Source organism: Penaeus vannamei, chromosome 24 (assembly GCF_042767895.1).
Source record: "Penaeus vannamei isolate JL-2024 chromosome 24, ASM4276789v1, whole genome shotgun sequence".
NCBI lineage: Eukaryota > Metazoa > Arthropoda > Malacostraca > Decapoda > Penaeidae > Penaeus > Penaeus vannamei.
In genome coordinates this window covers 27,879,047-27,894,046 of record NC_091572.1, presented here as the reverse complement: position 1 = coordinate 27,894,046, position 15,000 = coordinate 27,879,047, and the positions used below count along the sequence as shown (strand labels likewise).

General features: G+C 37.2%; 2 protein-coding genes across 7 annotated transcripts in view; one reads left to right on the top strand and one right to left on the bottom strand.

Moving 5' to 3' along the window:
* LOC113800492 (ankyrin repeat, SAM and basic leucine zipper domain-containing protein 1) overlaps positions 1-4,241 on the top strand; it is a 26,371-nt gene extending 22,130 nt beyond the window's left edge. For all 6 annotated transcript variants that reach the window (XM_070138579.1, XM_070138582.1, XM_070138580.1 and 3 more), the window contains 6 exons: positions 469-688; positions 1,031-1,172; positions 1,287-1,487; positions 2,243-2,406; positions 2,684-2,909; positions 3,440-4,241. In XM_070138579.1, the coding sequence (XP_069994680.1) occupies positions 469-688; positions 1,031-1,172; positions 1,287-1,487; positions 2,243-2,406; positions 2,684-2,909; positions 3,440-3,643 (1,157 nt within the window). In that variant the 3' untranslated portion in view covers positions 3,644-4,241. The remainder of the gene's footprint in view (positions 1-468; positions 689-1,030; positions 1,173-1,286; positions 1,488-2,242; positions 2,407-2,683; positions 2,910-3,439) is intronic.
* Positions 4,242-7,664: 3,423 nt separating this feature from the next.
* Pop2 (CCR4-NOT transcription complex subunit Pop2) overlaps positions 7,665-15,000 on the bottom strand; it is a 19,834-nt gene continuing 12,498 nt past the window's right edge. Inside the window, exon 7 of the mRNA XM_027356306.2 lies at positions 7,665-13,878. Coding sequence (XP_027212107.1) covers positions 13,741-13,878 — 138 coding nt within the window. The 3' untranslated portion in view covers positions 7,665-13,740. The remainder of the gene's footprint in view (positions 13,879-15,000) is intronic.

Genomic DNA, 15,000 nt, shown 5'->3' with positions numbered 1-15,000 from the left:
GTTCTCTCGCTCTCTCTCCCTCCCTTTCTCTTGTTCTCTCTCTCTCTCTCTCTCTCTCTCTCTCTCTCTCTCTCTCTCTCTCTCTCTCTCTCTCTCTCTCTCTCTCTCTCTCTCTCTCTCTTTTCTCTCTCTCTCTTTTTTCTTTTCTCTTTTTTCTATTTTCTTTTTCTCTTTTTTCTTTTTCTCTCTCTCTCTTTTTTTCTCTTTTTTCTCTCTCTCTCTCTTTTTCTTTCTCTCTTTCTCTTTTTCTCTCTCTCTTTTTCTCTTGTTCTCTCTTTCTTTCTCTCTCTCTCTTTCTCTCTTTCTCTCTCTCTCTCTCTCTCTCTCTCTCTCTCTCTCTCTCTCTCTCTCTCTCTCTCTCTCTCTCTCTCTCTCTCTTTTACCTCTCCTCCATCACTCTCTCTATCTCTATCTTTATCTATCTGTCCATTGTTATCGCATTTACATCCACTCACATTTTTCCTTCAGAGCTGTTCACGCCCCTCATGGCTGCCTGTGCCTCTAGTCGGGAGTCAGAGTCAGACCTCCTAGAGTGTGTAGAGCTTCTGTTGAATTACGGTGCTAAAGTAGACACGGCTGAGCGCCACAGGATGACAGCGCTCATGTTTGCCAGCAAGGAAGGCCGAGCCACCATTGTCCAGAGGCTCATCAATGAAAAAGCTGATGTTAACAAGCAGGATAACAAGGGGTAGGTGTTGACACTTAATGTTGATGAATCCTTAGGAGAGATCAGTTTGTTAACTCTGGTGTACCTGTCTGTTTGTCTGTTGCTGTAAGGAATCTTTAATCTCTTTTTTTTCTCTCTCTCTAAAGATACAGTTGACAGGTTCATGAAGAATGATCATAGGTTGACAGGTTGATGATGATGATTATATAGCAGTTGATAGGTTAATGATGGTGATTATCTGAAATGCATCACTGTATTAACCAGACAGGTTGCATTTAGATAATCACCACAACCTCTCAGTGCCTTGATAAAAGAAAGAAAAAATGAAGTAGCTTGTGATAACTTATTAAATACCCATAACAGATGGACAGCTTTATGTTGGGCAGCAACTAAAGGTCATGGAAAAGTGGTACGAATATTGCTTCAGAATTCAGCCGACCCTCTCAAAATGAATACTCATGGTCAGCGTCCAGCGGATATAGCTCTTGCTGCAGGTTATCCTGAGGTACAACAAGTGAAATAGATTACTGATTGTTTAGAATATCTATGATTTTAATTTTTTTTAACTTCAGAAATTCTTTAGATTTCCTGGTAATCTACAAATTGTTCAAAATTTCAGATTGCAGACATTCTAGAGCGTGTGTGTGTGAGGGATTCATCAAAATCAAGTGCTCTTTTTATCAAAGAGGAAGGTGACTTGGACTACATACCTTGTAAGCCTTCTTCAGATATCAAAACAATCCAGAACTTTGGGGAACTTGAGATGGTTCTGTCGGGCTTAGACTTAGCATACATGATACCCCTGTTTCAGGAACAAAAGGTGGGTATTTTTAAGTATCGGAAGAATGATATTAGATAAGTTCATGTGGGGAATTTTGAGGGAAGCAGGAATAATCTGCTGAGCATTATGTTGACCCACTTTGTTCCTTGGAATATCAGATATAACTCAGGACACAACTGATTTTATTGTCATATATGTGTAATACAATATATATGTGATATTTATTGATTTATTATTTCATAATATTTTCACCAATTCAATAAACCCACAGATGCTGTGATTTTTAGTTTCATAATTTTGTTTACACAAAGATGCCTGTAGAGGTACCAAGTCTTCTAAGAGAATTATTAGGACTACAGCAATTTCACCTATTTACCCATTCTTTGAATTTTTGGAGAGAATGTTTACATATTTTTATCGTTGTTATCTTGAATGTTGTTGTTGTAATGATAATGCTCTTGTTGATAAAAATAATGAGTGTGTCAACCTACTCTCGATGGGAGCCATCAGCAATGTACCAATCCATGTGCTTCTTGGACAAATTAGAAAAATGGAAAACATAAAATTACTATACTGTCTGTGCTCTTGGCTACAGCATAAATGATTCCTAAGCTAGTTTGGCTAGTTAGAAGCTCCAAGTCTTCTTTTGACGAGTTTAAGATGTCACAAATGAATTTCATTTCTAATTATGGCTATTTCCATCTTATTTTTGCATGCGCATGTACCTTTGTATCAAATGTATCTTTGAAGGCAGATAATCCCGCAGATCTGAACACATCTTTTACTTTTCCCAGGTGTCATTTGAGACCTTTCTTCGTCTGACGGAAAAGGACCTTGAGAGCATGAATGTGTCAGCCATTGGAGTGCGCAAGAAAATCCTCCAGGCTGTGAAAGAGATAAACAAGAAGGAGTGGCAGACATCTAGCCTCCCAGCCATTACTTTAGACACACAACTGACGTATGTCTTTATTTCCTTTTTCTTTCTTTCTTCCTGCATATTCAAAGATTGGACAGCCACCCTACACATTGGTGTAAGGTGGTTGCTTTAGATTCCCTTTTGATATTAAACTGAAAGGAGAAATTCTGTCTGTTGGTAAGTGTGATCACTACCAAAGAAATAAGCTTTAAGTTACATTTTAAGTGGAAAATTGGTAATACAAAAATATTTTTGAAATACAGATCTGTCTGACACTGAGAATTATCTTAGTGACAGTATCCCACCCCCCTAACCGCAGAGTTCCAGAAGCAGTAGCCATGATCGCCAACATGAATAAGCACATCCGCTACATGCATGCATCCATAGGCTACTTGCGAGACCAGCTGCAAGGCAATCCCAGGCTGCTACAGCTGGGCCAGGAGGTACACAACGTGGTTTCACTCGCAAAGAACTGTGGCGAGACACTCAAACACCTGTCCAACTTTCATGAGGAGGTCAAATTCTTCAAGACCCATCTTGATAAGGTAACTTTTAATGGTTTATGCATCTTTTTACTTTCTCTTACACAGATTCTCTTTTTTTTCCTTCTTCTTTTTTTAACCAAGTGCTGCCAGAGATAGCCTGTAAGTGCATGACATGCCTACTGCGAGTTTAGTTTATTAATTGCCTTTATACATATATGGCTCCTTAAGTACATAGTCACCAATGAGCCAATTACTAGTACTACTTACCTCACCTGTTCACCCTCCTCCTTGATTTTTTGAAATATTCTTTTATCTTACATTGCTATTAATAATGTCAAATTATTAGGATAATGTTGAAGACATTGTTATAATTGTAATGTCTTCAATAGAAATAACGGCATCTATATGGATAGCATTAATAGGAATAACATTTTTCCAAAATACTCAAGGAAAGGTAGAATAAAGTTGAGGTTACAAGGTGTTGACTCTTTGGTGGCCATTTACGCATAGAGCCATTTCATGAAAAAGTTGTACAGTGAATACTCGCTATTTCCTGGCAGCATGGAGTTGATATTGGTGTGATATTCCAGGTCAGTGGAAATGCAGAGTACAGCTCAGCAGACCTCATAGTGGACTACGCAGACAATGGCAGAGTGTGGCAGCGACGCCTCTTAGCCTCACTCGTGGCCACAACGGCAATCGCAACAATTCTCTGGTACTCACGACCTCAAGCCTTCGCCAAAATCTTTAATATTAGTGTTGTACCACAAGAAACAGTTTTGTTAGATGTGTAAGATGGCCTTATTTACCAGAAAGGATATACAGATTTGCTTTAAATATGACAAGAAAATAGATTTATTTTGTTTGTTTCTGTTTGCATTTCACTTTCAGAGTTGAGATTTTTTTTCCATTACTATTATTGACCATTGTACAACAGAATACTATAATATTGCTTTCTGATACCTATTATTCAATTCCTTACTAAGAATTGTAAGGATGTGAGATAGATACTTTCTAATTCATATAGAAAAAAACAATTGTTTTGAGTGTTTCTTTTTTTATTTGTGTTTCTCTTTCATGTAAAACAAATACATACTTTACTCTTGATATGTTCTGTCTTGCTAACCCATTAGTGACGGGATGGCAAGGATATATGCCATGTTCAGTGCGTGTTTTTGTTTATTGATTGTCTCTACACAAAGATGGCTTAATCACCAATGAGTTAATTACTAGTACAAGCCAGCTAATCTATTTACCCTGTGCTTTGATTTTCAGATGATTCTTTTTTATTTATTAGTGCTAGTACTATTGTTAATAACATCACAATATTCTAAACATCAACAACAAAAATATCAAGATTAATATTAAAAGCATTGAAAAAAAAAAAAAAAATCCAGGAAAGGGGAGATCAGCCAAGGATACGTAGGCTTACTAATTAACTCTGTGTTGGCTGAACACTTCTGGAGCCAGCTGTGTGGAGACATTTCACAAAAGAAAATGACAGTAGATAGTGTCATTACCCAATACCATTGGGTTAAGTTTGAACCAGTGTGTAAATCTAATACATATCTGTTTACAGTATCAGATTGATATCTGTATCTATCTGTCTGTCTATCTATACATATATATACATTATATATTTATATATATATATATATATATATATATATATATATATATATATATATATATATATATATATATATATATATATATATATATATATCGTATTTGTATGTGTCTGTGTCTATGTCTATATCTGTGTCTGTATCTGTGCACATGTGTATGTGTATATCATATATATATATATATATATATATATATATATATATATATATATATATATATATATATATATATATATATATATAATGTATGTATGTATATGAATGGATGTATGAGATATAAATAAAACAAGTATGAGTGTGCATATATGATTAATGATGTAGATTAAGGCTTTACAAAGAAAACCAGACCTCTGGTCTTTGAGAGAAGTCACAAGTAGGTCTGGTAATTTGTTTGTTGCACTTGATTCTGAAGTGAGAATTCTTTTTATGCTGAATGAAGTTGCATAACTTCTGGTGCCTTACTTTCATGGTGGTTTAAAGTGCAATTTCCTTAAAAATCAATAATTAATAGAAATACATTAAAAAAAAAAAACAGAAAAGCAGAAAGATTGTCTATAAAAACAGGCTGTGCACTTGAGATAATGAGCCCAGGTTTGTAAATATAAAAAGCTTATAGAGAACATTTGGATCTAGTCCTCAGATATCAGCTCTGTAATGGAACTTATAGTACAAAATAAAATCTTCCACATTAATTGTGTTTTAATTACATCTTCATAATTTTACAGCAGTAAAACCTACTGTACAAAATTGGCTCATTGAAACATGGGGCAGCAGTTTTGGAATCTTCCTGGATTTCATCTTGAAGTTGATTAATAGGATATAACATGGATCTTAGGTAATTTAATATTAGGTAGAAAATGTGATAATGTAGGAGAGCTATATCTTAGTTATTTTGTGATTGAAAGCACCAGTACATGTTGGGGAATCTGGAGGGGAAGGAGCTAGGGGGTGTTGTGACACGAGTGATTCCCGTGTGTATCCGGGAGGGAGCGGAAAGGATAGAGGGGATGGAGGGAGGGAGAATGTGTGTATAGTTGGAGTTGAAAGGGATGGGTTGTGTTGGGAGTGAATGGAGGAAGTGATGTGGGGGGAATATTAGTGGTAGGAGGGGAGGGATTAGGAGGAAGGGGTGTAGGGGTGCTATGAGTAAGAGGGGGATGGATTTCAGGAGGATGGGTATCGGGAGGATGGATATCGGTGGTGGACGGAATTGAGGGGGATAGGTTGTGTTGAGAGGGAGTAGGAGGAAGGGGTGTAGGGGGAATATGAGTAGGAGGGATATGGATATCGGCAATCACTTCAAGTGTGGAGGGAGCATGAGTTTGTGTCTCAAGCATATAGCTTCGAATGGCTTCCATAGTTTCTGCAGTGGAGTTGGTTGGAGAGTTTTGTGGGACAAAGGTTTTCTTATGAGGGGGGAAAGAGGAGACTGGTGTCTGAGGAGTAAAGGTAAAGGTAGATGGAGGTGAGTGTGCGGTAGGGGAAGAAGGGGTGGAACATTTCGTCTGTCTACTGCTGGTAGTGCGGGGAGGGAGAGGGTATGGTGTTGGGGCTGTAGTTGGGCTTGGAGCTGTGGTTGAGATTGGGGTGTCTGGATTTAGAGCGGCAAAAGAATTTGACTGGGGGATGTTGAATGTAGAAGTGGAAGTGGGGAAGTAGGTAGGTATAGGGGAGGCTGTAGGAACATCTTGAGGTGGAAGGGGGGGGGGGGGCAGAGCATGCGACATTACTGGAGTAGGGAGTATAAGAGAAACCTTGTCGGCGTGCTTCCTGTCTGGCTTCACATAGAGTAAGACCATTTTTGTTTCTGAGAGCTACTACCTCAGACTCGAACTTGTAAGTGGGACAGCCTCTATAAAATACATTGTGGACGCTGACGCAGTTAGCACATGTGCGTGTTTGTGCAGGGCAGTTTGATCTGTTATGACCAGGTTGGGCACAGAGGGGGCATTGGTCTGTGGAGCAGCAGTGTTTGGCAGGATGTCCAAATCACCAACAATTTTGACACTGACGGGGAGGAGGTTGGTATGGTTGAACAGGGAGGGATTGTCCACTAATGCTGATACGAATGGGAAGAATATACTGATATCACATCCTGGTCTTTGAGGCAGCCGAGCAAGTCTTCTCCACAATCTGACCAATCTTTGGTATCGACTGGGCAGTTTGCTGGGGAGATAGAGACAGTTCCGGTACAAGTATTAAGAGTTTGCTGAGGTTCTGCAGGGATGGGGTTGCCAGAGAGATCAGTTAGTTTTGATAATGCTAAAGCATCAGCTCCAGATCTGACTGTTACGAGACGGGAGCAATCACGTTGGGTATGGAAAGTTTTTGGAGACATTGTTGAAAGAGAAGAGTGTTGCCTGAGTAAGGAGCTGTAGGGGAGATCACGAAAAATCGGTCCCATTTAGCTGGGCTAAATAGAGTAGTTAAGATGTTTGTAGGGTTGGTGGTGGTAGAAGGATGGGAAGCGGGTGTTGTTGAGGGGGGTAGTATTACGGAGAGATGGAGAATAAGGCTGTAAGGTAGTAATAAGGGAGATTGGGGTGTTTGATGAAGAAGGTTGTAGGGGTAGAGTTGATGAATTTGAGGAAGTTGGGAGGGTAGGAATGTCTTCTGGAGATTCTCTGCTTGGGTGGGTAATGCACTAGTAGGCATTGAGGAGTGGGTAGTAGTTTCAGTGTTCGGAGTCATGGTCAAAGGAAAGCCTGGGGTCGGGGAGTTGGTGGGGCTACTTGATGAAGGGGCAAGCCTCATTGCCCCTAATAGGGGTATTACATCTTCATTACTGGCCATGGGAAGCCTTGATTATGTAAAGGGAAATAAACAATCCACCCCCCAGAGCCCTGTACGGTGGTAAGGGCTAGACAACTAAATTGGGAGTACCGTGCCCATAGCTCCCGCAGGCCGTTCAGGACTGGCACAGTCAGCTTTTCATCCTTTCAGCACGGCTTTTACACCTTAGGAAGTAGATAGTAGAAGGGATTGGAGAAGGGACGGAAACAAAAAGCTGGAGGGCGAATAGACCATGCAAAATTAGTTGAGTCGAGGGCTGAGGCCCTAGACGGGAAATCCCTGCATTGGGTCTCAGTCTCCATCTCCTAAGCCCCCCCACGACAACAACAGGCAAGGGATTGGGGGGGTTTTGCTTCAAGAAAAGAGGATTTTTGGAAAAATAATACAAATTAAGTTTCTTTGTTACAAAACAAGATGTATTCTTTCCTTTGCCTTCAATACAATTAACAACAGGTTTGCAAGCTGCTAAAATGTGATAAAATAGATTATTTACATACCAAGAGTACAATTAAAATGAAAAATGTCAATTTAGTGGAGATAGTGATACTTAGAGGTGTCCCTATCTTTTTGATACATATGCGAAGTAGATGACGGTTCAGCCATCTACTCACTTGTAGATCAAAAATAAATGACTAGATGAAATGATCATGATTGGTGAAAAGCATAAAAACCAAAGAAATACTAAAACAGCATAACAGACTTCAATATCTCTTCCACTTTTGCACGTTAAAAAATCCTTGACTAGATAACTACTAATGGACTGCCTCCTGGAATATTTATACAAACTCAATGGTAAAAAAAAGAGTAATGACAATTAAAACTTAAAACTCTTACGAGATATGACACAAGATACAAGGACAAATGAAGACACAAAGTGATCACATTTTCAGTGTACGATCTAAAGTACTAAAGACTCTTAATTCATGAATGCAGAAAATCACGAAGACAAGCTACATATCTAATCAATCGTTTTGGTGTGCAACTCGCATAAGGAAAATCATCAAGAGTAAAGATCCTACACTGATCTCATTACAATCAGACAATCCTCTCTTGGGCAAATTCATCAACTTTTCTTCAATATTCCAGGACCTACCCTGGCAATAAATACGGCAGTATGAAGATTTGACAAAAAATCAACAAAGCTGGTTAAAATAGTTGTTACAGTATATCAATATCACAGATTTCTTTGGTAGGTCACCTACTTCATCCGACTGCAGATCAAATCCCTGCAGTCAAGGATGTTCAGTAATTGTCCAAACCAATGAAGAAAAAATATACAATAAAGTAAAATAACGTAAAGAAAGAAAAAAAAAAAAAATTAAATACAAAACTTTAAAGTGAGGTGTGTACTGAGGCTATAGATTCTCATGCCAATGTACGGTACATTTTTTGTTTTCTTTCTTTCGCCTTTCCAGGTCCCATGCTGATCTAGAAGAATGACAATGTAATACACATGGACGACCTCCAAAAAGAGAAAAACAAAAAGCGTTAAAATATTGAATATGGAAATCGAGAAAGAAAAGAATACTGTAGCATCAGTAAACAAGTCACTTGTTGTGCTTTGACAGGTGTAGCCTTTAAAATTCAGTTAGTTATCCCTTTGTGTCACTGATTATGCTATTTTAGTAAACCTTTACTTTTATCATTTAAATCTTCAATCTATTTCAAATAATCTGAATGTTGTGCTTGCAAACCACACTACTAATCAGTTAATTAGTACCACAATTTGCACGCAAGTTCTAGCATAACAAAGACCAATATATAACTAGTAAACTACCTGTAAAAATTCACCTCCAATATCACAATGTTATTTTTTAACATTTTGAGAAGAGCAAGCCTATTAAACTGGAAATGTCTCCCCAAAATGTTCACAAAGAAGCTGAAAATTCAGTAGGCAATACATAAATCATATATTTTTGACCTACAAGTTCCAGTGGATACCTATATCACTGCTGACTCAAACATATCCACAACATTCTGATGACCTGGTAGGTTTTCTTCCCTGGTAAACGCATTTGTATTACAATGGTGTGGGGTGTTTGCACAAGAGCAATTTTATTTTTATTTATATAAAGGGAAACTGGCCACTGAGACAAGCAAGCTTCTTCCACATGCTTAATCACGTTGCCAAATAGGTCAAGATTTAAGGTCTTGATAGTAATAACAACATCCTGAAGTACACAACTCCACGGTCAAAGTAAGGCAGCTTGCAAACTTGCCGAGCAATCCTGGCGCTCTCATTTTTTTTTTTGTTTATCCGTCTCCGCTTAGACTTTGAAGCGTCCATTTCCGGTGACCTCTTGTTCTCAATCTGCTATCCAACTTTCACGCAAATGGAATTACACCAAAATTCCAACGGATTTTCCACCACTTCAATACACAGAAAGAGCAGGCCATTACATGACTTCTCTTTCTGCCCTTTACCAAGTGTAACAAAAAACTTGTTCACACATAGTTCAGTACTCTTTTCACAATTCTATTTCTTTCCCATTTCACATTTTCTTCTCGCCACTTCAAAAAAATAAAGAACAGGGCTTGCATTCCAATACCAAATGCAGGCCAACTTAATCTTCGTGACAGCACAGCCGAATATCTTTTCTTTTCGTTCCATTTTCATCTTATACTTCTGAAAAGAGCGTCTATCATCGGCTGATTCAACAGGACACAAACACCAATCATGAACATCTTGCCATTCACAATACACAACGTTGTCCTCCGTGACTCTCAAACACCAGCAAATCTTTTTTTGTTCCCATGTTTCCCACTGTGCATGAATAACAAAAGGGTTTCCCAAAGCCCCAAAGAAAAGGGATTATCACTATCATTTCTCTCTCTCTTTTGTGTATTAAGACAACTGAAGGTGCATCCAAATGTTTTCCTCATTTCTATGGCATCTTGTGTAGCTATTTCTTCTTTCTTAGTGATATTATGAATTTACCTATATTACAACATAGTATAAATATTGGGCAATTTTTCTTTCCTAAATGAGAATTTCCGCAATTATATGTTCAATTGTCACGAGAAATAAACTGTTTTTTTGTTTGTTTTACTTTACTATTCTGAGTTCATCTCAAAATAGAATAAACCAAATATATTAAATTTGTGAAGTGAAAAAAAAGAAAAAACAACTATTCTGACAAAGCTGAGAATCTTCCTTTCATCACAGGAATTTGGTTAGCATTTTTCTTAATAAACAGTAAGTATTTCAACCTCTTTCCTCCGTCCATACAACTGGTCTACCTATAGAGAGAAAGCGCTACACGACGGTTCGATTTCCATCACGACTGAATACTAGGGCAGTGTATCCTTCAACATACATTCAAAAAGTCAGCTGCTGGTGGCAATCTCACCTTCCCAGGGTCTGCCTGTGTTTGAACTGACTTTGAAAAGATTATCGGACTTTGAAATGCTTATTACGCTAACAGATGGGGATACGACGTCAAAAAAAAAAAAAAAAAAAAAAAAAAAAGGGTTTCTTAATATTACATTTTGAATCCCCCCTCCCTGAAACATCCCATGTCTTCATTTACCTAATAATAATAAGCATAAAAACAAATATGGGTAAAAAATAAATAAATTAGTAAATAAACAGCTAGTCAGTGAAACAGTCATTCTTGACCTAAAAAAAACATTATCCATTTCTTGCTCCATTGCTACTACGGGGTTCAAAGCACACACCACTCCCAGCTCAAAATACTTGCAATTGAAATAGACCCTTCCCTCCTCCATAACCCTACTCTGTTCTCTTTCATAAATATGGACGCAAAGAGCCTCAGCATTTCGCAGGTCTTGCTCAGACTGAAGGTTACCTAAGCAGGTGCAATTGAAAGAAAGAGAGACCTACAAAAGCTGTTACAGATTGTTTTCTAAAATGATGGTAATGGTAGTAATAATGATAATAACAGTAAAGAACAAGATGAAAAACTAATGGTAACAGATAATAAATAAGTACTATAAAAGATACTTAAAAGTAGTAAATAAATTCTATAAACTTTCATCCCAATTAGAGACATTTTTATAACACTTACTGCAGGAGGTATAATAGTGAAGAATGTGGCTATTGCTGACCATAGTGTGATGGAAATTTATCCATCACAAAACAAAGCAAAAAAACTGAGTGGTTACAATAAATAAATGAATATAAATAAACCTTGAAGCTGAAATGGTGGTTGACATTGTAACACAAGATTCCGAGAGAAATAACCTCAAGTACTGTCTAGAAAGCAATGACTTTTGGGAGAGGCAACAGAAGAAAAAAAGAACTAACCCCAAGACTTTGGCAAGGAGACAAAAAGGTTTCTGGAAGAGGCAAGGAAAAAAGAAATAAAGAAGAAAAAAAAGATGTAGAACAAAAGAAAAAATAGAAGACAGTTTTCTTAAATTCTTTACAATTCTTAGGGCCCTATTCTTGGCTGTAAAGCTTTAAATCCGACAACTACACAGATATCATGCAGATGTCACACCTGACAACTGCTACAAAACCAATGAAATTACATTGAAGTTGATTTAGTAACCATCACTCTCCCCTTAACATTAAAAGCACTTCTATGCAGCCACATTGGATAAACTTCAGATACATCCTCCAGTGCGAGTATTTTCTCAAATGCCAATGAAGTTATTTCCCATTTATGCAGCCTAACAAGAGGGTGTGAATGCGGGCAAATAATAGCGCAAAAAGCTGAAGCACTGCACGAAACCTAATCAGATCAATGACTGATATAAAGGCATGTTTGTGAGTATTTATTACGTTATTAAACAGAGGCACTGAATATAGTGAAGCAAGAAAATTCACTGCAAACATAAGATAAAACGACCATCTTACAATCTTACTTTCCAAAAAGTATTTAAGAAATATTCAAAGCGAACAAAATTTATTTTTTTATTATTTCTTATGAACCACATGAACAATAAGAGCTGGCATTTTCTTGAATAATCCAAAAGCAACAACTATGATTTGTGTATATGTACGTATGTATATAAAATGCCTTCCTTACTTCGGTAGATTAAAACTAATTTGTCTCTGAGCGTTTGGGGATGAATTTCCCCCTCATGATCAACCCCCACCCCCCAAAATGAAAATCAAAAATAAATAAAAATTAATAATAATAGATAAATAAAAATATATGCTTATATTTAAAGTCTCTGCCCACAACCCTCCCTGGCTGTTACAAATTACCATTCTTTCCTTTTTTTCTACAAGCTTTAACCTTCCATATAAAAAGAGTATGAGTGAGACTGTAAAAAAGAAAGAAAGAAAGAAAGAGAGAGTGAGTGAATGAGTGAAAGTGTGAGTGATTGATTGAGTGAGTTAAGTGTGAGTAATTGAGTGAATGAGAGAGTGAATGTGTGATTGTGTGTGAATGTGTGAGTGAGTGAGTGAGTGAGTGAGTGAGTGAGTGAGTGAGTGAGTGAGTGAGTGAGTGAGTGAGTGAGTGAGTGAGTGAGTGAGTGAGTGAGTGAATGAGTGAGTTGAGTGATCAACTGAATTGAGAAAGCACGAAAGAGAAAGGAAGAAATAGAGAAAAAATGGAAGCCCTAGAAAAAGCAAGAACAATAAAAAGAAAGAAACAAAGGATAGAAAGAGCGCCAGAAAGCAAGAGATCCACAAAGGCTGCCACCACCTGTGACCACATCCCGGCAGGCCCGCCCAAAGCAGACGTGGGAGCGCGGGAAGATGCCCAACAATCACACTTCCTTCACATACTCTTCCTAAGATTCAATTTGGATGCACTTTAATTTCTTTTCTTATCTTTTAACTTTAGGGCTTGGGTTAAATGCTATTGCTTGATTCCCTATTCAGTGCCCCCTCCCCTACTCCCCCCCTACCTAATATTCTGACATTCTTACTGTGGTTGGAAATCAGTTCTTTTATTGTGGAAGAATCAGAGAAAGAGAAAGAGATAGGGCAAGAGAGGTATAGCAAGTGTTTAAAATAAAAGAAAAAAAAAATTGACTTGTGTCTCAATATAAATTATCAAGTTGTGTTATCAAATTCACAAATTATATACCAGTGTATGGATCTGTTATATTCAACAACATTTTTTTACACATGTATAAAAATGTGAGGATACCAGTAAAGAATAAATGAGAGGAGTGGAGAAGGAAAGAGGAAGACCAAGCAGAAACGGTTGAGGAAAAAATGAAAGACGACAAAGGACAGATAGAGGAAAAGATAAAAGGAAAAGAAAAAGATGGTGCATAAAGGCAACACCAATAGCATCACATCCCTGCACAGAGATGCTGCAGATGGGGCAGTGCGTTCAAGAGGAAGTCGGCAAGCACTTATCCGTCCGACAATGAATTTTTTTCTTATTCTTCACTTGATCTGCTGGTTTAGTCACAAGGAAGATTGAAAAACATATCTCAACTTTAAAAAAAAAAAGGGGCAAAAGTTCTTCCGTGGGACGTTATTGGTCTGTGTTGGTCTGTGTACATGGCACTTGCGCCAGTGATGGCACTGCGACCTTGCACTATGAATTCGAGGTGGAGTCCGAGGTGTGTCCATTGTCATAGGAGGTGTTGGAGTTTCCATTAACAACAAAAGATGTTCCTAAGCCGTACAAGTGGCCACAGTATTTTGCATCGTCAATCTTGTCCTCGAAGAACATCTGTGTAAAGGAGAGGAGTGTCACTTTGTTGCTTTCATGTTCAAATTGTTCAAATTCATGGAAACAAACACAGTTAATTATATCACTGATGACAATGGTAACTTATTGTATGTCACATATAAATATTAAAAAGTTCCAAAGAGGGAAAGACCAGTAATGGCTGTCATAAAAATAGCAAGTCTAAAATAGGGATTTAACAACAAGTACTATTTGAAACTTTACAATTGTATATCTTTATCATGAAAGTTTAAGAAATATGTGAACAATATTTGTACAGAATATTGGCCCTTAACATTCATGTTGGTTAAGCTCCTAAGCTCCTCATTTGTTTGCAGAATTTGTGAATGCTTGTAATATTAGGCTGACCTGTGGCTTTGATGTAATAGATCCATCATTCCCAAGACTATTTCACATGGCTGAATCACTATAACAGTATTTTTTATTTACAATAAACAAAAATATCATAAACCTTTTAAAGTTCATGAAAGTAATTATATACTTCATAGCACAGTTTGTATGTATACATGTGTGTATAATATAACAGTGCAATCATAAAAACTGGGATGTGAACCTCAAATCATTTTAAGAATCAAAATGAATCACATGAAGGTTTCAGTCACAGAGAAACCACCTTACTATTAACAAAGAAAAGCACAATTATATTATAAACAACATACATATGTAAGCATTTGACAATATTCCAAAATTCAGTGAAACACAAAACCAATGTTAAAGAGTGACATTAGCATACACAGACTAGCTCCCCACATGCAATAGAGAGTAGAGAATAAATTCGATAGCCAACTGTAATAGCTTTAAAAAACTTATTTACTAGCAAATAGTTTAATTATTTCATATTTGTACATCTTTTACTATTTTCCCACTATCATTCATTACTTACCAGTTTCAATAAGGTATTTTTAGCACTTTTAGCCTTTGATTAATTTATTCCAAAACATCTAAATATGCAATTAGACCAATTTCAAGAACAGAGGCTCAAAAGGTGTTCTTATTTGGCTAATTGTATATCTAAAGAAAATACATTGTCAATGGGTCACCACTAACAAAACTTTCTCTGAATCATCAAATGGCCTACACACAACACTATACACTAAAACAATC